The sequence below is a fragment of the Hemitrygon akajei genome, chromosome 20 (assembly GCF_048418815.1).
Source record: "Hemitrygon akajei chromosome 20, sHemAka1.3, whole genome shotgun sequence".
Lineage (NCBI taxonomy): Eukaryota > Metazoa > Chordata > Chondrichthyes > Myliobatiformes > Dasyatidae > Hemitrygon > Hemitrygon akajei.
Genome location: NC_133143.1, coordinates 51,853,711 through 51,877,718, shown reverse-complemented (window position 1 = coordinate 51,877,718; position 24,008 = coordinate 51,853,711). Strand labels below are relative to the sequence as shown.

The window sequence follows — 24,008 nt, the reverse complement described above, 5'->3', positions numbered from 1 at the left end:
CCCCACTCCTCTAGTCTCCCGTAAACATTTTGTCAAAGTTTTGATTTCATGTTGCACAAGGAAGAACTTACAACATTGTGAAGAAAAAGTAGGAGCAAGTAACTAGAAATAAACTTGACGAACGGCCTCTTTCTTTGCTGCATTCTTTTGCTATTCTATGAAGAAAAGTGCTCATTATGTTTGAGCTTTCTTGCCAATCATATTAAATGTACAGTACAGTGCAAAATTCTTAACTACATATATATAGCTAGGATGCCTAGGCCTTTTGTAAAGTACTGTACATGGTTAAAATAGGAAGGTGGTTGGGAAACAGAAATAAGACCACTTAGCTTTGTATTAGCTCAGTTCTATTAAGTGTTATTTGGTAACTGGAAAGACATAATTTACAGTGCTGTGCAAAAGATTAAGGCACTATATATATACACACACACACACACACACACACACACACATACACATAGATGGGTGAAAATAAAGAAGGAGAATAGAGAGAGAGACACACACACACACAAAAAGAATTTTTTTTTGCAGAGTGCTTGCACAGTGCTGTGTACCCTCTTGTTACCAAGCCCTCAGAACATGGGGCAAATTTTCCTTATTCAGTCCATACAGAATAAAGAAGATTCTCTTTCTTATCAACATCAAGGACATACTTGACAAAGACATCCAAAGAAACAGCAGCACATTGAAAAATGCCCCTCCCTTCATAAAGTCCAAGTCATCTTCCTTCCCTCTCATCGAAGTATTATGCCATTCCTATGCAGAGACATTTGGTTCTCAAATAAAAGATTGTTCTGTGGGCCTCTGAGTAGCTGACATAGTAAATGGCAAGCCTAATTTTAATTATAAAGAGGGTGCAAGAGCAACTGATTTGATTGTAATATTGGGTGGCTTCCTCCCACTTTCTCCCTTCAAATCATCATCCAACAGAGCCCAGTAGTGAAAAGCAAACAGAAATTACCTTCTACAACATTATCACATTTAGCAAATGTCACTTATTTAATCGAAACAAAGTTAGATCACAAATGTTTGTGAGAAACACATGGCAACTGTACTAACAAAGGAATTAACACATCACAACAAGGAATCTGAAACTTCCTACTCATTACATCTGTTCAAATTTTGGAAGTACATCAAGCTTATATTTAAAAAAAATCTTACACAAATTTAGCAACTTTCTAAGCAGAGTTTAATTTGAAAGAAGTGTAATTTTTTCTTCTTTGTCATATAGTTTGCAGGTACCTTGGGTACAGAGTCCTTAAGACTCCAATTACTACACGGCACAAGAGGCCAAGCAAGATCTCTTCAGTTCTGTGTAAAAATTTTCTCACTCAGATCAGCTTCTGATCTCCTGATTACAAAAGCAGCTACACTCATTGCAGTCCCTCGTGCTCCCTGCCACAAAACGGACTTCTCTCTCCTCCCCCAGGCTCTTTGACCTGGAAAATGAACTCTGTTTCTGTGTTATTATGTGTGTGTGTGTATAATGAAGAACTTCAGTTCCCAGTGGGCAATGTGAGGGGCTCACCCAGAAACCAGAAGCTACGATGGTGACCTGGTTGCACTCGTGCAGGCTTGGACAGCAGTTCAGTGACACAATGTTCTAGTGTAAATACACACCAAGTTTGTATTTATTAAGAACAAACGAATCAGTTTCTTTCCCCCGGAGGTCAAAGCAGCCTGCTGAAAACTTTCAGCATTTTCTACATACAGCACAGAAATTGGCTATTCACCACGTCCATAATGACCCATTTACACTCATCATATTTACATTCCCCCCTCCTTCTCTGCCATCCTTCATTTTTATCACTTTGCACAATTCAACATTCCTTGACAAATGGCTGGATTTAACCTGGTAGAATAGCAATAATTCTATTATCGGGTGCACATAAAATCTCAAATACTAAATTAAATTCTTACATTTCTGTTGTTACTACAAAGGCTATAAATGGCACTTATCTATTCCAAAGACAAATAAGTCACTATTGAAACTGTATGAAATTAAACACACACAGATATTTCTTCCACTGACCATATATCACGTACAGAGAAGGAGAACGGGACTGACATAAATCTTTTTTTGAAGTTCTATTATAGCAGACATCCCACCTCTCCCAGAAGTTACGGGAGTCTCCCGCGTATTGATAGCGGCTCCCTGATGCCCGCAAATTATATACAATATCCCGGAAATCGATTTTTTTGAGAGGGAGAACGAGAGCGAGAGCAAGAGGGAGCATCCTGACTGGTCTCTCTTCGTGCTAAGTAGACCTATCAGTCTTCTCTGTGGGCGGGCTTTACAGTCGACCTCTCTCTCTCTTTCATTGCCCATCAGTTCAGTTTAGTGTCCTGCTGTGCCGTGGCAGAGTGTTCCAAAAAAAAGAAAATATAAAACGTACTTCACCCCAGACTACACTGAAGTGTACCCCTGCCTAATAGGGGTAAAAAAATAATGACAGTGTTGCTCGCTGCACTGTTTGCAACAGTGACTTTTCTATTGCCCCTGGTGGGTTAAACGTTGAGGTGAGTTTAACAGGTGTCATTCGTTCATTAGCATAGCTTATGTTATTTAAACTAGCTGGCTAGCTGCTAAGGAGCTACTCTATTGATGTCCTACGTGATGAGGCCAAACTCCCTGTAGACTTGCTTAAAGTTGCAATAAAATAGAAAAACGATTCCATGATAATATAAGTACATATTTTAATGTCAGTTTACAGATTAGACAAAATCACCAAACAAAGTATTACACACACCCTTGGAGGTCTGGGGGAGGCGGGATATGGGGTTGCAGTGGGCAGGGGTGCTATCTCCCTGAAATGAGTTTTTACAGGGTGGGATGTCTGCTATTGATGAATTTATTTCACCAACTGGTAAGTTGCCGTCTGTGAGGGATGTTGGGGGGGGGGGGGGCAGACTTTATGCTGTAATCAGAAGTGTGATAGAACTCATTTGTTTTTGCAAGTCAGAGTGCAGGGGGTGGGGGAAAGGTGCCGTTGGGGTGGAGAAAGAGCACTCCTAGTAACCCTGCACCTGCTGACATATGCTACTAAGAGTGCCTGCATGAATGTTGGGGAGAACAGGACAGCTTGGACCTTTATATTGTGGCAAGCACTTGGTCCATAATGGAAGCTCGTTAACTCAACAACCAGTTTATTGCGATAAACACAAAACAAACGGGCACCAAGACCCAGAGAGTGAACCCAACCAGTCTCACGCAGACAGCGGAGGTGACCATCACACACCCCGGTTACAGTTAGGGTGACCCGCAAATACGCACGCAAATGACTGTATAACCCAAGCTAAAATGTAACAATAAACAAACTGGAACTTCCCACCATAATCTCACAAAAGCATCTTAACACAAGAACAATAAACAGTGCTGGTCATTAGGAATGCAGGGGGAGGCTATCGACCACTCCTCCCCCCAAAATGTCACAATAGTGAGGCAGACCGCCAATAGAATGATAATGCATCACAGCATTCCCTAGTCATACATCAACAGGTTCACGAGAAGAGAAGGTAGAAAAATAGTTTGCAGCTTACCAGAGATGTCTATCTGCACCATTTAGAGGCAGAGAGTAATGAGTTACTACAACACAGAGACAGGCCCTTTGGCCCATCTAGCATGTGACAAACTGTTATTCTACCTAGTAACCTGCACCTGGACCATATCCCTCCCATCCACGTACTTATCCAAGTTTCTCTTAAATGCTGCAATCAAACTTTCATCCACCCCTTCCACTGGCAGCTCATTCCACACTCACACCATCCTCTGACTGAAGACCCCCCCCCATGTTCCTCTCAAATGCTTCCCCTTTAACCCCCTAACCTATGGCTTCTAGTAACACACACAAAATGGTGGAGGAACTCAGCAGGTCAGGCAGCATCTATGGAAAAAAAGTAGTCGACGTTTTGACCCGAAGCATTGACGTACATTTTCCATAAATGCAGCCTGCTGAGTTCCTCCAGCATTTTGTGTGCGTTGCTCGGATTTCCAGCATCTGCAGATTTTCTCTTGTTTGTGCTATGACCTCCAGTTCTAGTTTCATCCGACCTCAGTGGAAAAAACCTGTTTGTATTCACCCTATCTACACACTTCATAATTTTGTTAATCTCTATCAAATCTCCCTTCATTCTCCTATGTTCCAGGGAATAAAGTCCTAACTTATTCAAACTTGCCCTATAACGCAGGTCCTCAAGTTCAAGTTTAATTATCATTCAATCATGTATGAATACAGTCAAACAAAACAGTGGTCCATTTGACTATACAGTATTCATCTATAGGCAAACAAGCCCTGCAAAATCCTTGTGAATTTTCTCTGTACTCTTTCAATCTAATTGATAACATTCCTGGACGTGACCAGATTTTCACACAATCCTCCAAATTTGGCCTCACCAAAGTCTAAAACAACTTCAACACAACATCCCAACTCCAGTACTCAAAACTCTGATTTATGAAAGCCAATATGTCAGAAGTTTTTATTGTGATGCTACATTCAAGAAATTGTGGATCTCTGTTCCCAGATTCGTCTATTCTCCTGCACTCCTCAGTGACCTACTGCTCACTATGTTAAATCCAATCCTAATTTGTAATCCCAAAGAGCAACATCTCACACTCATCTGTACTAAATTCCAACTGCCATTTTTTCCAGCCTATTTTTCCCCAACAGCTCCAGATCCCACAATAAGGCTTGATAGACTTCCTCACTGTCCACTACACCGCCAATCTCGGTATCAACTGCAAAATGGCTGATCCTGTTTGCAGCGTTATCATCCAGCTCATGAAGATACACAACGATGAACCTAGCATGGGTCCTTATTGCACACTGCCAGGCCTCCAGTCAGAGAGGCAATCGTCTACAACCACTCTATGGCTTCTCCTGTAAAACCAATGTCGAATCCAATTTACTTCTTCATCCAGAATGCCGAGCAACTGAACCTTCTTGACCAGCCTCCCATGCAGGACTTTGTCAAAGGCCTTGCTAAATGCCTTTTTTCCCATCAACTTTCCTACAAACGTTTGTAGTAACCTCCTTCAAAAACACCACAAGATAGATAATTTCTTTAAAATCATAAAGGATTTGCTTCTTTCAAATATAACACAAGGAAGTAAAAACAAACATTTTCAACTAATTGCAGCCTCTTGGCTCTACACTGGCTAAATTCCAGACCAATTGTTTAAAATCCTCAGTTATTACTTTAGAAGGAACATCACTGTGCTTTTGTAATTTTGGATTATGTTACCTTCTGGAACTAAGATGCAGTTGGTATACGCACTTCCTGCAGTTTAATCCTCAGAAGACAATATTCAGGGTGATTCAAGTGTTTTCCCTCAGATTGATTTTAACACATTTAAAAATTCCTTTGAGGCATGACGGGTTCATAGATCTCTGAAGATCTATCCTGGGACAACATATTGATGTAGTTACGAAGAAGGCATGCCAGCAGCTATACTTTATTAGGAGTTTGAGGAGGTTTGGTATCTCACCAAAGACTAGTATATTTCTGCAGAGATGCCACGGAGAGCATTCTAACTGGTTGCATCACCATCTGGCATGGAGGCACCAGCGCACAGGATTGCAAAAAGCTGCAGAGGGTTATAAACTTAGCCAGCTCCATCATGGTTATTAGCCTCCCCACCGTTAAGAAAATCTTGAAAAGGTGATGCCTCAAAAAGGCAGCATCCTTCATTAAGGACCCTCATCACCCAGGGCATGTCCTCTTCTCATTGCTACCATTTGGCAGGAGGTACGGGAGCCTGAACACACACACTCAATGTTTTAGGAACAGCCTCTTCCCCTCCTCCATTAGATTTCTTAACAGTCCATGAACACTACCTCACTATTTTGCTCTCTTCTTGCATTATTTGTTTATTCTTTACATATTTCTTACTGTAACTTATAGTAATATTATTTGTATTGTGCAGTATTGTTGCTGAAAAACAATCTACATGACCTATGTCACTAATAGTAAACCTGATTCTAACCATAACTAGCTGACAGCCACAGACCCGCTATTCAGTGCAGTTATACTTGATTAACATACTTCAAAAGAGCATCAGAGGCACAAAGGGTTAGGTACCGTACTTTAAGTTACTAGGTGTTACTATTTCACAGGAACAGTAAATGCAATTGCAAACTAAGCATGGCAGCACCTCTATTTCCTTAGAAGTCTATGAAGATTTGGAGTAACATCAACAACTCTGACAAACTTTTTTAGATGTGTAGCTATTTGTGTACTGACTGGCTGCATCCCAGCCAGATAGGGAAACACCAATGCATTTGAACAGAAAGTCCTCCAAAAGGTAATGGATTCAGCCCAGTACATCTTGGGAAAAGCCCTCCCAACCACTGAGCACATCTACCTGAACCACTGTTGTAGGAAAGCACCATCCATCATCAAAGATCCTCACCACCCAGGCCACGCTCTTTTCTTGCTACTGCCATCAGATAGAAGGTACAAGAGCCTCAGGACTCACAGTACCAGGTTCAAGAACAGTTACTACCCCTTAACCATCATGCTCTTGAACAAAAGGGGTTAACTCACTCACCCATCCATTGTGATGTTCTCACAACCAATGATCACCCTTTAAGGACTCTTTATCTCATTATTTCATGCTCTTGTTCTTTATTGCTATTTATTTATATTTGCATTTACACAGTTTGTTGTCTTCTGTACTCTACCTGATCTTTCATTGATCCTGATATAGTTACTATTCTATAGATTTGCTGAGGATGCCCACAGGAAAATGAAACTCAGGGTTGTATGTGGTGAAATACAGAACACGTACTAAAAATAAAAGTTACTTTAAACTTTGAACTTTAGGAACAGCTTCTTTTCCTCCATCAGCAGATTTCTGAATGGACCATGAACACTACCTCGATTTTTGTGCTATTTATTTTTCATATATACTTCCTGTTTTAAATTAGAGTAATTTTTTATGAATGTCACTATATGCTGCCACAAAACAGAAAATTTTATGACATATATCACCAATAATAAATCTGATTCTGATGAAATTATGGGATATAGAAGATCAAGTAGCAGTATCCTTTTCCTCCCGTGCTATGCAATACCCATAAAATATAACCAATCCTTTGAAGTAGTCGATATAATTAATGATCAGATCTATTACCACATTAAATTTCAACTTACAGCTCTTCTCCTTTTGTGCATTTCTTATCCAGTACAAGGTAAACCATTCCAAAGCTTCCTCTGCCAAGTCTTTCTTTAATCAGATATCTTTTGGCAATCAGGGACCCAACGGAGCCCATTTTTAAAGCGTTCAGAACAGCTTTTCCAGCTTCTTTGAATTTTGGCATGTTTCTTTTCTCACAAATATTGACAGCCTTTTTCAAGGATTTGTTCTTCCTAATTTCCAAGATGAAGAGCCTCCCAAATAATAGCAGCGTTGACCAGATGCCAGACACAGTATATGATCCTGAAGTAACAAAACTTTAAGTGAACCTGAAAACGAACACAATTCCCAAATTAGTGGGGCAACAATGCAAATTTGACTGAACTAAGAATTATTACAAATTGTAACCAAGAAACCTGTGAGAGAAACTATTGAATAAGAAGCTGACTGTCTATTATTTTATCAGCACTTGACACCAATTAATGAGCAGCAAAAGAGTTTGTGTGTTACAATAGATTTTCTGCCTTAGTTTAACGTATTCACTGAGTTTCAAATAAGAATTGCAGTAATTCATTGTAGATCTTTTCAGGATATCCCAAAGTACTCCACAGTCAATTAAAGATATTTGAAACATGGTAATTAAGGTAAGAATCCAGCAGCCAATTTACATTCAACATACTTCAATAAACAACAATATAGTAATCACCATGTAATCAGTTTCAGTTAATTGAGAGACAAATATCAGCCAGGGCACCAGAGAAAATACTATTCCTTTTGTAAAAGACTACAGTGATGCCATTACATCACCTGACAGTGCAGACAAGGCCATGTTCCAATGTCTTATCTGAAAGTACAGCACTCTCTCATATCACAGTAACCAGCCTCCCTCGATGGACTCTGTTCATACTTCTTGCTGCTTCAATAAAGCAAGCAGCATAATCAAAGACCCCACCCACTTCAGACACTCACTCTTCTCCCTCCCCGTCAGCCGGAGGTTTTTGTACATTTTTGTACAAACACCATAGGTGAAACAAAGGATGAGGTCCTGCATAATGAACATAGGGAGCTAGGTAAGAAACGTGGAAAACGTGGAACGCTGCAAGTCCGATTCACTGTTTAATTGGCGATCGATGGGGGCAGGTGGCGAGGGAGCTGCGTGGCCTCAGTTGTAGTGAGGACTGGGCAGTTCTGTTCCCTACGTTACCCAGGACAGAGCTGTCAGAGTTGTTGCACTCCACCGAAGCTGGTGTGGTGTGGTGTCCATGCTGGAGTCAGTGCTGCCCTCTGGTGTCCGTTCGGCAGAAAACAAGATGCATTGTGCTTGACTGCAGACTGTGCGATATTCATGAACTCATGGACTTGGGCTATATATTTTTGTATGTGACTTTATTTTACTGCAGTCTTATATGTTCTACGTGTGCCTTGTGCTGTGAATGAATGATCGTTCTGTGTCTTGCACCTTAGCCCCAGAGTTACGCTGTTTTGTTTGGCTATATTTATGGGCATTCATGTACGGTTGAATGACAATTAAACTTGAACCTAAATACCAGGGTGTTGCTGGTGGGAGATTTCAATTGTAACTGACGTGCCAGTCAGGTAGCACTTTTGGGCCAGCGATCTCAATTCTATTAGTTTTTAAATAGTTATGAAAAAAACATGTTAAAGTCCTGAACTGAAGCAGGGCCAACTTTGAGGGCACAAGGCAAGATCTAACTGGATGGCTACTTAAATGTAAAGGAACAGTTGGCGAGCAGAGGCCTTTAAAAGGGTCATTTCAAGAGCCCATGGCAACATGTTCCTGTTAGGGTGAAAGGTAGACATATCAAGTTCAGGGAACTCCAGCTGATGAGAGATGTCAAGGCTCTGGTAAAGAGAAAGGAGGAAGCATCGATTGCATTTAGGCAGCTGGCTGTGAATGAGCATAAAATGTTGTAACACCATGCTTAAGTGGGAAATCAGGAGGGCAAAAAGAGCGTATGAGATGGATTTGACGGGTTAGGTTAAAGATAATCCCAAGAGGCTCTTCAGTTATACTAACAGTAGAAGGGTGACTAGGCAATCTTAAAGACTAGTGGAGCTGCAGAAGATAGCTGAGATTTTTCATATCTCTTTCTCCTTAGTATTTACTAATAAGGAGAAATAGACCTTAATATCTCATATAACATTTATAGATGCTGATGAAGTTAGGGTAATAATTAAGTGAGATCTTGGGTCACATGCACATTGCGAGGATGGAAATATGTCCAGCCGTGAAGCACAGTAAGGTGGAGAAATCCTCATGCCCTGACCAGGTGCATCCCTGAATATTATGGGGGGTCAGGGAAGAAATCACAGAGGCCACTGTAAAGGTATTTGCTTCTTTATTTAGCCACTGGCAAAGATCCAGACTGAAGGGTGCCTAATGTTGTTCCATGGTTTAAGGGTAGCAAGGACAGGCCAGGGAACTACAGGCTGGAGATTCTGACTTCAGTTGTAGGGAAGTTGCTGGAGAGAATTCTGATGGACAAGATCTACCATCACTTGGATAGTCAACGCCTGATCTGGAATATTCAGCGTGGTTATATTCGTGGAAGATCATGTCTGATGAATCTTTTGGAGTTTTTCAAAGGGGTAACTAAGGGGATAGATTCCCTAAGGCATTCATTATGTCTTTGTGGTGTTTAGGCTTTGATCTGGAAGGCTAGGGTACATGGGACTCAGAAGGAGATAGCAAGGTGCAAATAAAATGGGCTCGGTGATAGGAAGCAGAAGCTGATGGTTGAAGGTTGATTCTCTGCCTGTAGTCTGTCCTGTATTGTGTACAGTTTTGGTCACCCTGCTGGAGGAAAGACATCACCCTGGGGACGGTGCAGGAGGGATGCTGCCTGGAGTAGAGAGTCTGAGTTATAGGGAAAGGGTGGCTTTGCTTGGAGCATAGGAGAATGAGAGGTGGCCTCATAGAAGTTTATAAAATCATTAGGAGTATGGATAATGTGGACAATTATAGACTTTTCCCCTGGGTTGAGGAGTCCAAAACTAGGGGACACAGATACAAGAGGGGAGAGACTTAAAAGAGACCCGAGGTATAACTTCTTTACACGGAGAGTAGGGATTACCAGCAATGAGCTGCAAGAGGAAGTGTTCAAAAACATTTGTAACCAGACCTACTTTGCTAATGTTTTGAGCAGGACAGAGGAGGAGGAATGGTAAAGTATTAGTTATAACAATAGTAACTAAACCACATTAGCTGCCAAACATATTACCAATAGAAAATTAGATCTAATTTATTTTATTCTAATCCAACTTCATTTCAGAGTTATTAAGGCAGGTGCATGGAGGGGAGGGCACTGAAGAGTTTAGGGGCCAAATGCAGGCAACTGGGATCGACAGGGTGGATGCTGGGGGTAGTATGGACTAGTTGGGCAGAAAGGCCTGTTTCTCTGTTGTATTACTCTACAACTCAAGCTCAACTATCACTTGCACTTCTCTATCAACTCCTGTGGCATCACGTCCACATTCAACCCCTTCATCAGATCACATGATTTCTGATAGATGAATTGTACATCAGTAAAAAATATTAATGTGTTAAAAGATGCGATCTGTGTGTATTTGGGAATGAATTGCCTACATTGGTACTGTAGGATACATTGCAATGATTTCTTTACATTAATTAAAAAGCTGTAGATCCTTAAGCGCAGTGAATTACATAACAGCTGAAAAACATTCAATAGTGATCTAATTATTTCTTTATGACAATATTTTTTCACAAATGGTGACAATGGCGATAATCGGAAGGGGTTAAAGGACCACATACTTACGGATGTCACATTGGATTAATAACTAGCCTGAAATAGATAATTAACATTTTAATTAGATTTTATTTTCTCTTGACAATAAGGTCAAAACATGTTTAGCAGCTAATGTGGTCTGAGTTGCTATGGTTATGACTAATCCTTTATTACTCCTCCTCCCCAAACTAGGTCCAGTTACAAATCTTAGCTCTTACCATAACATTCTATGAGAGTAAATAGCATTTTCTCGTACTCTTAATGTGTGCAGATTGGGCACAAATAATATAGAATTAAAAAGGAAATAAAGTACAGTTGAGGGGTGTTTAGGAAATATCCAAAATCTATTCCACTGATCTAATAGGCCAAAGACATTATGTTATAAAACTCCTCCCAGTTACCTCCCAACAATCCATTGTTAATTATCAGTTTCACTAATTTTCCCCCCCACCCCATAATAAACATTTTCACTCTGGACACAAATTACATAAGCATTTCCCTCCATTGAAATCTACTGTTATGAAACCCCACAAGCCTGAAATCAAGAGAAAATCTGCAGATGCTGGAAATCCGAGCAACACACACACACACACACACACACACACACACACACACACACACACACACACACACACACACACACACACACACACACACACACACACACACACACACACACACACACACACACACACACACACACACACACACACACACACACACACACACACACACACACACACAATGCTGGAGGAACTCAGCAGGCCAGGCGGTCTCTTTGGAAAAAAGTGCAGTCGACGTTTCAGGCTGCAATCTTTCAGCAGGACTGGAGAAAAAAAGCTGGGAAGTAGATTTAAAAGATGGGGGAAAGGGAGAGAGAAACAGCGGGTGATTAGTGAAACCTGGACGGGGAGGGATGAAGCAAAGAGCTGGGAAGTTGATTGGTGAAAGAGACAGAAGGCCATGAAAGAAAGAAAAGGGGGGGGGGGGAGAGGAGCACCAGAGGGAGGACAAGGAGATAAGGTGAGAGAGGGAAAAGGGGATGGGAAATGGTGAAAGGGGGGCGTTACTGAAGTTCAAGAAATCGACGTTCATGCAATCAAGCTGGAGGCGACCCAATTGGAATATAAGGCGTTGTTCCTCCAACCTAAGTGTGGCCTTATCCCGACAGTGGAGGAGGCCATGGATGGACATATCAGAATGGGAATGGGAAATGGAATTAAAATGGGTGGCCAGTGGGAGATCCCGCTTGTTCTGGCGGACGGAGCGTAGATGCTCAGCGAAGCAGTCTCCCAATCGGCGTTGGGTATCCTCAATATACAGGAGGCCAAGTTCAAGTTTATTGTCATTCAACTGTTAACATACACTCAGCGGCCACTTTATTAGGTACACCTGCTCTTTAATGTAACTATCTAATCAGCCAGTCATAGGGCAAGAGTTCATTAAAGCATGCAGACATGGGTCCAGAGGTTCAGCTGATGTTCAGACAAAACAGGGAAGGAATGTGACCTAAGTGACTATGAACACGGGATCATTGTTTGTGCCAGACAAACTGCTGATCTCCTGGGATTTTCACGCACAACAATCTCTAGAACTTACGGAGAATGGTGCGAGAAACAAAAAAAGAACGTCCAGTGAGCAGCAGTTCTGTGAATGAAAACGCCTTGCGTTTGAGAGAGGTCAGAGGAGAATGGTCAGACAGGTTCAAGCTGATCAGAAAGGAAACAGTAACTCAAATAACCATGCGTTACAACAGTGGTGTGCAGCAGAGCATCTCTGAATGCACGACACATCAAACTTTGAAGTGGATGGGCTACAGCAGCATACACTCAGTGACCACTTTTTTAGAAATAGGAGGTATGAGGGTGGGGGGGGGGGGGAGGAGAAGCCTCACTCACCTCAATCACTTCAGGGAGTGGAGCCACTGAAGTGGTAGTGTTGAGGGACCAGGTGAGATCATCTGTTCTGTGCACTCCCTGAAACTTATTTACGTTATATTGTCGTCTCACTCTGCCTTAGTTGGAAAAGAAATTATTCATGATCTAAGATAAGTATATTTTAATTTCAACCCGTTTTACATCAGCAAAAGAATGGTTTGTTGTGTGTGGGTGAAAAATATGTAATACTGTAATTTTCATACAAGATGCACTTTTATTAAGCACTGTTAATAAACAGTGTTACAATATTTCAATTGTGTAGCTCACTAACTGAAATATACTTGCAAATCTAGGCTGCAGCACAGTACTTTACAGAACTAATGGAATTAATGGTAATAAAATTGAGGGAAGAGCAGCATCTCTAAAAGAACAAAGTGACAATTCTTGTACAGACCTGGAGAATGATTATAGAAAGGCAGTATTAGAAAGCAACACAAAATGAATTAAAAATACAATGTGTAGAAATTGGAAATGAAAAGAAATGAAAAATGAAAAACAGCAACGTTTTCTGCAACATAAGCTTTTTTGTTTGGAGTTGGACTAAACTCAGCACGTCACAGAAACCAGCCGCCCTTCCAATAGCTCTGGCTACACAGCTCACTGCCTCAGCAAAGCAGGTATTGGAGTATAAAAGTATAAATTTACCAAAACTATGAAGTCAGTTTTGAAACTTGCTATTTGATATGCATGTGTAGGAGAATGAAATCTTAAGAATGTAGAAGACAATGGTGTGTTAATGAGAGGTAGCTAAAGAGCTAAAGAGATGTAGATTAGAACATTGGTCAGTTCTGAGTTTGCTATTTGCTATGCATGTATCCTAAAAATGTAGAAGAGATTAATGAGAGGTTAATGAGAGGTAGCTAAGAGATGTAGATTAGAACATGATTAAGTCAATGGGTAGAAACAATAGGGACATGATGTACGTGTGGTACGTGTAATACGCAACTATAGACCAATTACATATGCTAATGCAACTGGACCAGGAGATTGCTATAAAAAATGCTGTGTCGGAGGATCGGTGGGCAATCAGCGACTGGCTCAATGACTGTCTCAGCTTTGATTTGCAAATTAAAGTTTAACCCTTCTTGAAGAATCTTCTGCGTCTCTTGGTCATTTGTGAGGCACGAAAAACCACGACACACGCATCGTAATCAACGACCCTACCCACTCCAGATATTCGCTCTTCTGGGTAGAAGATACAAAAGGTTCGCACTTTATTCTGCATTCTGCAATTGCCTTACTTTGTACTACTACAATGCACCATACAATGATCTGATCTGTATGAATATTATTCAAGACAAGCTTTTCACTATACCTCTGCGTATGTGACAACAATAAACCCATTCCAATCATTTTAACCATTGACAGACAGACAGACATACTTTATTGATCCCGAGGGAAATTGGGTTTCGTTACAGCCGCACCAACCAAGAATAGTGTAGAAATATAGCAATATAAAACTATAAATAATTAAATAATAATAAGTTAATCATGCCAAGTGGAAATAAGTCCAGCCAGAGGTCGTGGTACATATTGGTACCCTAATTTCTGCTGATGATACCATTGCTAACAAGAGAGATTCTGCAAATGCTGAGAATACAGTCTCATACACATGCATGCTGGAGGAGCTCAACAGGTCAGGCAGCATCTACGGAATGGAATAAACATTTGACACTTTGGGCTGAGACCCTCGCATTAGGAAAGAAGTTGAGAGGCAGGACCTCAAAGGTAGTAATCTCAGGATTACTGCCTGTGCCACTTGACAGTGAGTATAGGAATAGAATGAGATGGAGGATAAATGCGTGGCTGAGGGATTGGAGCAGAGGGCAGGAATTCAGATTTCTGTATCATTGGGACCTCTTCTGGGGCAGGTATGACCTGTACAAAAAGGATGGGTTGCACTTGAATCTGAGGGGGACCAATATCCTTAGAGTATGGATCAGCACTTGGAGCTGTGATGTTGTGACCATTACAGAGACTTGGATGTGCAGGGGCAGGAATGGCTATTTCAAGTGCCAGGTTTTAGATGTTTCAGAAAGGACAGGGAGGGAGGCAAAAGAGGTGGGGGTGTGGCACTGTTGATCAGAGATAGTGTCACGGCTGCAGAAAAGGAGGAAGTCATGAAGGGGTTGTCTACGGAGTCTCAGTGGGTGGAAGTTAGGAACAGGAAGGGGTCAATAACTCTCCTGGGTGTCTTTTATTGACCACCCAATAGTAACAGGGATATCAAGGAGCAGATAGGGAGACAGATTCTGGAAAGGAGTAATAATATCAGGGTTGTTGTGGTGGGAGATTTTAATTTCCCAAATATTGATTGGCATCTTCCTAGAGTGAGGGGTTTAGATGGGGTAGAGTTTGCTCAGTGTGTTCAGGAAGGGTTCTTGCTTGACACAATATGTAGACAAGCCTACAAGAGGAGAGGCGTAACTTGATTTGGTATTGGGAAATGAACGTGGTCAGGTGTCAGGTCTCTCAGTGGGAGAGCATTTTGGAGATAGTGATCACAATTCTATCTCCTTTACCACAACATTGGAGAGGGATAGGAACAGACAAGTTAAGGAAATGTTTAATTGGAGTAAGGGGACATATGAGGCTATCAGGCAGGAACTTGGAAGCATAAATTGAAAACAGATGTTCTCAGAAACGTACAGAAGAAATGTGGTAAATGTGCAGAGAATATTTGCGTGGGGTTTTGAGTGGGTACGTTCCAACGAGATATGGAAAGGATGGTAGGGTACAAGATCCATAGTGTACAAAGGCTGTTGTAAATCTAGTCAAGAAGAAGAGCTTACAAAAGGCTCAAAAAAACTAGGCAATGATAGGAATCTATCATATAATAAGGCTAGCACGAAGGAGTTTAAGAATGAAATTAGGAGAGCCAGAAGGGGCCGTGAGAAGGCCTTAGCTTACAGGATTAAGGAAAACCCCAAAGTATTCTACAAATATGTGAAGAGAAAGAGGATAAGATGTGAGAGAATAGGACCAATCAAGTGTGACAGTGGAAAGGTGTGTACAGAACCGGAGGAAATAGTGGAGGTACTTAATGAATACTTTGCTTCAGTATTCACTATGGAAAAGGATCTTGGTGATTATAGGGATGACTTGCAACAGACTGAAAAGCTTGAGCATGTAGATATTAAGGAAGAGGATGTGCTGGAGTTTTTGGAAAGCATCAAGTTGGATAAGTCTCTGGGACTGGACTGAATGTACCCCAGGCTACTGTGAGAGGTGAGGGAGGAGATCGCTGAGCCTCTGGCGATGATCTTTGCATCATCAATGAGGACAGGAGAGGTTCCGGAGGATTGGAGGGTTGCTGATGTTGTTCCCTTATTAAAGAAAGGGAGTAGGGATAGCCCAGGAAATTACAGGCCAGTGACTCTTAGTTCAGTGGTTGTTAAGTTGATGGAGAAGATCCTGAGAGGCAGGATTTATGTACATTTGGAGAGGTATAATATGATTAGGAACAGTCAGCATGGCTTTGTCAAAGGCAGGTCGTACCTTATGAGCCTGATTGAATTTTTTGAGGATGTGACTAAACACATTGATGAAGGTAGAGCCGTAGATGTAGTGTACATGGATTTTAGCAAGGCAAAGAGGTAACGTTGCAGTTATATAGGACCCTGGTCAGACCCCACTTGGAGTACTGTGCTCAATTCTGGTTGCCTCACTACAGAAACCATAGAAAGGGTGCAGAGGAGACTTACAAGAATGTTGCCTGGATTGGGGAGCATGCCTTATGAGAATAGGTTGAGTGAACTCCGCCTTTTCTCCTTGGAGCGACAGAGGATGAGAGGTAACCTGATAGAGGTGTTCAAGATAATGAGAGGCATTGATAGTGTGGATAGTCAGAGGCTTTTTCCCAGGGTTGAAGAGGCTAGCACGAGAGGGCACAGTTTTAAGGTGCTTGGAAGTAGGTACAGAGGAGATGTCAGGGGTCAGTTTTTTAACTCAGAGAGTGGTGAGTGAGTGGGCTGCCAGCAATGGTGGTGGAGGTGAAAACGATAGGGTCGTTTAAGAGACTCCTGGATGGCTACATGGAGCTTAGAAAAATAGAGGGCTATGGGTAAAGCGTAGGTACTTCTAAGGTAGGGACATATTCGACACAGCTTTGTGGACTGAAGGGCCTGTATTGTGCTGTAGGTTTTCTATATTCTATGTTCTTAATATTTCTTTACAATGCCAATATTATAATGCCGTTGCTAGCTCAATTCTCAACCCAGCACAGATGGAAAGTCTATAAGGAGCTGGCTGGATTCGAACCTGGGAATATCCACCTTGAATGTCCGCTATGGATGCCACTACACCACCGGCTGGCTAAAGTCTCTATACACCTCTGATTTTTCAATTTTCTTCCTGTTTAGAAAATAGACTGTCATTATTCCTTCCACCAAAGTGCATGACCATACATTTCCCTACACTATATTCCACCTGTCACTTCTTCACCCGTTCTCCCGATCTGTCCAAATCCTTCTGCAGACTCCCTGGTTCCACAACACTAGTTGGCTATCTTCGTATCATCTGCAAACTTTGCCACAAAGCCATCAACTCTGTCACCCAAATCTTTGATATACAACGTAAAAAAAAGTGGGCCCAACACTGACCCTTGCAGAACATCAGTAGGCCAATCAGAAAAGGCTCCTTTTATTTCTACTCTTTGTCTCCTGCTCATTAGCCGATGCTCGGTCTCTGCTGGTATCTTTTCTGTAACACTCTGTGCTCTTTTTTTTATTGATCGTGAACAATAGCCCGATCAGAAATGCTGATCAAGTCAACTTGTTCCCAAAGAGAACTCTGATAGGCCAGTCAGATGGCTCACTGCTGCTCAGCAATAGAACATTAAAAAAATCATATGTACAATTAACAAGCATTAAAAATAGTAGAAATACTGGAGTCATGATGATCATGATGAAGTCTGCTGGAGAGAGACATTTATACACACGCTGTCCTCCATAATTCAGAGAGATTGAAGGATAAGGCTACAGGGTGACAAAACGTGACAGGAGCACTTAGAACTAAAAACTAAGCCCTACCGGGAGAAAACAACTCCTGATCTTACATTGTTAGCAGCCTCATGTGCAACACCTTGTTAAAGGCCTTCTGAAAATCCAAGTCAACAACATCCACTGACTGTCCTTTGTCTATTCTGCCTGTTATTTCCTCAAAGAATTCCAGCAGATTTGTCAGGCAAGATTTCCCCTTGCTGACTTTGGCCCACTTTATCATACACCTCCAAGTACCCTAAAACCTCATTCTTTACAATGGACTCCAACATCTTCCCAACCATTGACATCAGGCTAATTGGCCTATAACTTTCTTTCTTCTGCCTCTCTCCCTTCTTAAAGAGTCTAGTGATTCTTGAAAAATCATTACTAATGCCTCCACAATCTCTTCAGCCACCTTTTACAGAACCTGGGGTATAGTCTATCTGGTCCAGGTGACTAACCTACCTCCAGATCTTTTAGTCTTGCAAGCACCTTCTCCTTAGTAATAGTAACTACACTCACTTCTGCCTGCTGGCCCTCTTGAATTTCTGGCATACTGCTAATGTTTTCCACAGCAAAGACTGAAGCAAACTACTTGTTAATTTTGTCCGCCATTCCTTTGTCCATCATTCTCCAGTGGTCCGATATCCACTCTTGACTGGCTTTAATCTTTATATATCTGAAAAGTCTTTTGGTATCCCTTTCGATATATTTGGCTAGCTTCCCTTCATATTTCATCTCTGTCTCCTGCTATGGTTTGTTTTTCTGTTTCTTTTTTAAAAAGTGCCCCAATCCTCTAACTTCCCATTAATTTTTGCTATATTATATGCCATTTATTTTGTTTTTATGCTGTAATTGACTTTCCTTGTCAGCCACAGTTGCCTCAGTCTCCTTCCAGAATACTTCTTCATCTTTGGGATGTATCTATCCTGCACCTTCCAAATTGTCCTCAGAAACTCCAGCCACTGTTGTTCTACCATCAGCCTTGCTAGTGTTCCCTTCCAGTCAACTTTTGCTAGTTTCTCAATTACATCTCTTTAATCCCCTTTACTCCACTGTAATATTGATATATATGCCTTTATCTTCTCCCTCTCAAACTGCCAGGTTAATTCTATTATATTATGATCACTGCCTCCTAAGGGGTCCTTTACCTTAAGCTCCCTAAATCCAGGCTGGTTCATTAGAAAACACCCAATCCAGAATTGCTCTTCCCCAGTGAGCTCAACCACAAGCTGTTCATAGGGATTCTACAAATGCTCCCTCGAGATCCAGCACCAGCCTGATATTCCCAATCTACCACTGAAATCTACTATTGAAATCCCCCACGACTATCATAACATGTCCTTGTTTCATGCCTTTTCTATTTCCTGTTGACATTTATATGCCACATCCTGGCTACTGTTTGGGGTGTGTGTTTATAACTCCCATTTGGATCTTTTTTCCTTTGCACTTTTTTAACACTACCCACAGGATCCTGTGTTTCCTCTTTCTAAGGATATGATATCATTTTTTACTAACAGAGCTACACCAGCCCTTCAACCAACCTGCCTGTCCTTGGATGTTAAAGCTCCTCCAACTATGAACTTCTTTCAGCCATGACTCAGTGATGCCCACGATGTCGTACCTACCAATATCTAACAGCACTACAAATCATCTAACTTATTCCGTACACCTGAATATTCAATTATTACACCTTTAGTCTTGTATTCATTACCCTCTTCAATATGACCCCCATGTTACACTTCACCTCATCCCACTGACAATAACTTTGCCTTATCATCTGCCTGTCCATCCTCACAATCTCACTATACACTGTATCAACTTATATACCAACTGCCCCATCCTCAGCCCTACCACTCCGGTTCCCGCTGCCAGCTTAGTTTAAACCCTCCAATGGCTCTACCAAACCTGTCTACAAGGATATTGGTCCCACTTGAGTTCAGGTCATACCTTCCCCAGAAGAGATCCCAGTGATCCAGAAATCTGATACCCTTCCCCTTGCACCACTTCCTCAGCCACTCATTCATCTGTACTATCATCCCATTCCTGCCCTGACTAGGATGTGGATTGAGTCCACAGCATTCTTAAGTGGGAGGGTGAGCAGCTAGAAGTCGTGTTCACTGACATGAGTCGATGAGTGATGAGGTCCTACTTAGGGAGTTCAGGGAATTTGGTGCTAAGTTAAAGGACAAGACCTCCAGGGTTGTAATCTCAGGATTGCTACCCATGCCACATGATAGTGGCGCCAGAACGAGGAAGATTATGCAGTTTAATACATGGCTAAGGAGTTGGTGAAGGAGGGAGGACGTAAGATTTTTGGATCGTTGGGCTCTCTTCCAGGGAATGTGGGGACAGTTTGGGAGTAATCTGGAGATTACTACCTTGGAGATCCTGTTCTTCAGCCTTTTCCCTAACTCCCTCTACTCACTATGCAAGACTTCTTCCACCTTTCTACCTTCGTCATCGGTGCCAATATGCATCGTGACCTCTGGCAGCTCACCCTCCCTCTTGGGAATCTTCTTCAACCATTCAATTTTTTAAACTGGTATGTAAAGTCCACAAGGAACTGTCTCCAAGCCAATCCATGATCTCCTGCTCCACAGACAAGTCAAGATTTAATCAAGGGGTACAAAATTAGGACACTCCAAAAGAGGGCAGAGCACAGAAAACAGATTCAAATTCATTGATGCAAAATTAGAGGAGAGTTAAGGAAAATCTTATGACAAAGGGTTATGAAGATGTAGAATTTGCTACCCGTCAGGGTATTGAATATGGAAACTCTCATCTAAACCAAGTGCATGTATCTGACTGCACATTTGAAGAGGTGCATCCCACCTGTTTACAGATTTAGGGCTGTGAACTGGGAGTAATGCATCTTCATCAAGCCTGAGAATGATAGGCTGGATGGTTATGCTCCTACGATGACATTCTCAAAAGGTTGATGAAAATTTCTGCAACATTATCAACTAGTTCATATCTATCAACCATTCACTGATTTCCAAATTCTTTGTGATCAACATCAGACTTTCAGAAGGACCTGCACTAAAATCCAAGTACACCATGTCCATTGCTTGATTCTTGAGAAAATGCTGTGTCCCGCTCAAAGGACAAACGTGATTTGGATTATAAATCTATATTACCTAACCTTTTAAATTTGTTCCTAGTCATGTTCTTCATGTTAATTTCTTTCATAAGTATTTGCAGGACTTGTCTCAAAGTAGATATAAAGCTCATTGATTTACCTATCTGTGATACATTTTACCATATTTGTTAACAGTAGTAGCACAGGATAATCTGCAGATGCTACAAATTCAGAGCAACACACACAAAAGGCTGGAGGAACTCAGCAGGTCAGGCAGCATCTATGGAAATGAATAAACAGTCGACCCTTCATATGGTTGTGGTAAATTAGTAGTGAAATTTTCGTTTGAAGGCTTAGATAGGGTGGATGTGGAGAGAATATTTCCAACAGTGGGAGAGTCTAGGACCAGAGGGCACAGCCTCAGAATTGAAGGACCTCACTGTAGAACAGAGATGAGGAGGAATTTCTTTAGCCAGAGGGTGGTAAATCTATGGAATTCACTGCCATAGATGGCAGTGGAGGCCAGGTTGTGGGTAAATTTAAAACGGGGGCTGATAACTGCTTGACTAGTAAGGACGTCAAAAAGTTATGGGAGAAGACAGGTGAATTGGGTTGAGAAAGGTAATAAATCAGCCATGATAGAATGGCGGAGCAGACTCGATGGGCCGAATGGTCTGGGTCTCACGGTCTTTCTCTGGTTTTCAGGCACCTCTTGGTGATTGAGTATTGTCTGCAAAGTTTGCTTCAATTCTTGTCACTTATTACTGTAAAGAATAAACGGACTATGTAATCCACCTCCTAATATTCCCCTTTAACTTTCAAATTTGCTTCAATAGTATTGTATTTCACCTCTACAAACTGCCAGGATTCCTTTCTTCATTATCAAGTAAAGCTGCGCACCAACTAAAACTATTAACTTCCTTGTACTTAATCGACAAGTTGCCAAACTTTCGCCCGTTCCTACTTATGATGATAACCTTGACCTTGACCAAAGTACTTAATCGTTGAAAGTTACAATATGATTTTTTTTTTAAAAACGCCAAACACAGAAACTTGTTTTTGCATGCATGCACACGTGGATACTATTACTCTATGCATCCAGTTTCCGCTTTGCAACTGCCAAAATTTGTGCACCTGAAACTCCCGATGAAAAGCTAACTTAACTATGTGACAGATTGGTACCGGTGTCCCATTTTAGCTCCACTATAAATGGCCTGAAGCAGAAATAAAGCAGCTTTTAAGAAATCGAATTGAAAGAATACAATGTCTTCCTCGTCAATAGGAACAGCTGGCATTCAAACAGTAGATGCTTCAATAAAACCACTTAATTGATTTGTTATTTCTAAACACACAGAGAGAAAACAAAAGATTCTACAGTACTGTGTAAAAGTTATAAAAACGTTAACGATATCTAATTTATGGAAATACTAAGAGACCCGAAATTATATTTGCCTACAGATTTGTTTCAAGAGGTTTCTGTATGCATTATGATGCATTAAAATGATGCATTAAAAACACAAAAATCTCAAATGCCTGCAATAACTGGACTCCTATAACTTATGCCTGCAACTGCACAAGCCTAGTTTCACGCTATATACTTACCTGTCCAGATAACTTGAGTCCAGTGGGGACGCCCTTTCAAATTAGAAACTGCTGAAAAGTTATTTAATTATATTTAGAATGCAATAACCCTAAACAACACCTTCGTTGCAATATTCCCAAGTATTTGCGACATACGTCCACATCTTGTTTACCTATTCAGGGTCATCGTGGTTTAGCGTCCGGTCGCTTCGCGACGGCGTGAAGTACATCGGGAAATTGACAACTCGCATTGAGAGATAGACCGCTTTCACTGTGGCATCACTGCAATGGCGACTACCACTTCCGACCCAATCATTTCATTTATTAAATCTGCATGCTTATTTGTTGGAGAACTATTATTAATATTAATACTGAATGACGAGAACAATATTGATATTAAGTATTCTAATTCCTATATAAAAAGAAGATTCACGAAATGTTCAGCGGATCAAGCTACATTCGTGGAGTTTCCAATTCTAAATCGATGCATTTTAAATACAGGAAGTCGTTTTTCACATTCTAAGTTCCATTTTCTATAGTTCTTACGTGGTCTGTTCTGCTATTGATAGCTTTAACAATAGCTCCACTCCAAATTAACTTAAATCTTCGATCGGCGTAGAGATGCTTTTGGTCGGAACTGTAGCGCCGAGCATCTGCGTTCCGGTCCGATACAGTATTGACAAGGACAGGGCTCTGCTTCCTTGCGGAAGCTGCGCTGCTGGTAAGAGGTTGTTTTTGTCGATTGTTCATTGAGTAATATAAGAAACTTATTTCACGGAGAATAAAGCCATGCCTCGAAGAGTGCACATTTCCTTCGTATACATCCCGTTTAGAAAATCTCTTTAATCACGTTCATCTCGTAGCACTATTCTCGCACTCCTTTGGTTATATTTTTATAAACTGGGAATTCGAGGGTTTTACTGCTGATGTGTAATTCGTTATGTTTTTATCCAAAAATACATTCCTCTTTCTCTGAGAGTGTATCAAACAACCTTCAAGTTATGCTACTTCGGCTTCCCAGTGATCATTGTAAGCCTCAATTTTAATTCTTGATGTACACAGTGCCAATCACTTAAATACGACTTGTTACGATGCACTTATGTCAGTAGACTTTTGATTCAAAGAGTAAAACTCGGTGTCTTCATTGTTACGTCATCCGGTGCAAACAAACTGTAGAGATCTGCAGTCAATAGAATTGCACAGAGAAATTAAATTCAGAGATGAACAGGATTTCAGAAATGGAAGTGAGCAGAGAGCTCACAAGATTATGGAGCCGGGGGATAGTAAAGAAATGGAGAGGGACCAGACTAGGCAGGGCTTTGGAAAGAAATAGATAGGCATGTGAGGATCAAAACTTGTAAAAGAATGGCAAGATAAAGAAAAACATAGAAGTAGGCACGAGGGCTTCTTTGGTACGTAAAAAGGAAATGACCAACAAAGGCCCCTGAGAGACAGAAATCTGTGAGGAAACGGCAGGGTGATCAGGATGACTTGATAAGTCAGTCATCACCAAATAAATCACAA

At 41.2% G+C, this 24,008-nt stretch overlaps 1 protein-coding gene across 6 annotated transcripts in view; it reads right to left on the bottom strand.

The window, feature by feature from the left end:
- nek11 (NIMA-related kinase 11) overlaps positions 1-24,008 on the bottom strand; it is a 296,435-nt gene that overhangs the window by 270,019 nt on the left and 2,408 nt on the right. The window contains exons 2-3 of one of the 6 annotated variants that reach the window (XM_073024305.1): positions 23,031-23,664; positions 7,153-7,464 (exon numbers count right to left, since the gene is read on the bottom strand). In XM_073024305.1, the coding sequence (XP_072880406.1) occupies positions 7,153-7,319 (167 nt within the window). In that variant the 5' untranslated portion in view covers positions 7,320-7,464; positions 23,031-23,664. Of the gene's footprint in view, positions 1-2,032; positions 2,181-7,152; positions 7,465-22,505; positions 22,629-22,657; positions 22,786-23,030; positions 23,665-24,008 lie in introns of those variants that run through there. The other 5 variants (XM_073024303.1, XM_073024304.1, XM_073024307.1 and 2 more) reach the window with 5 other exon arrangements.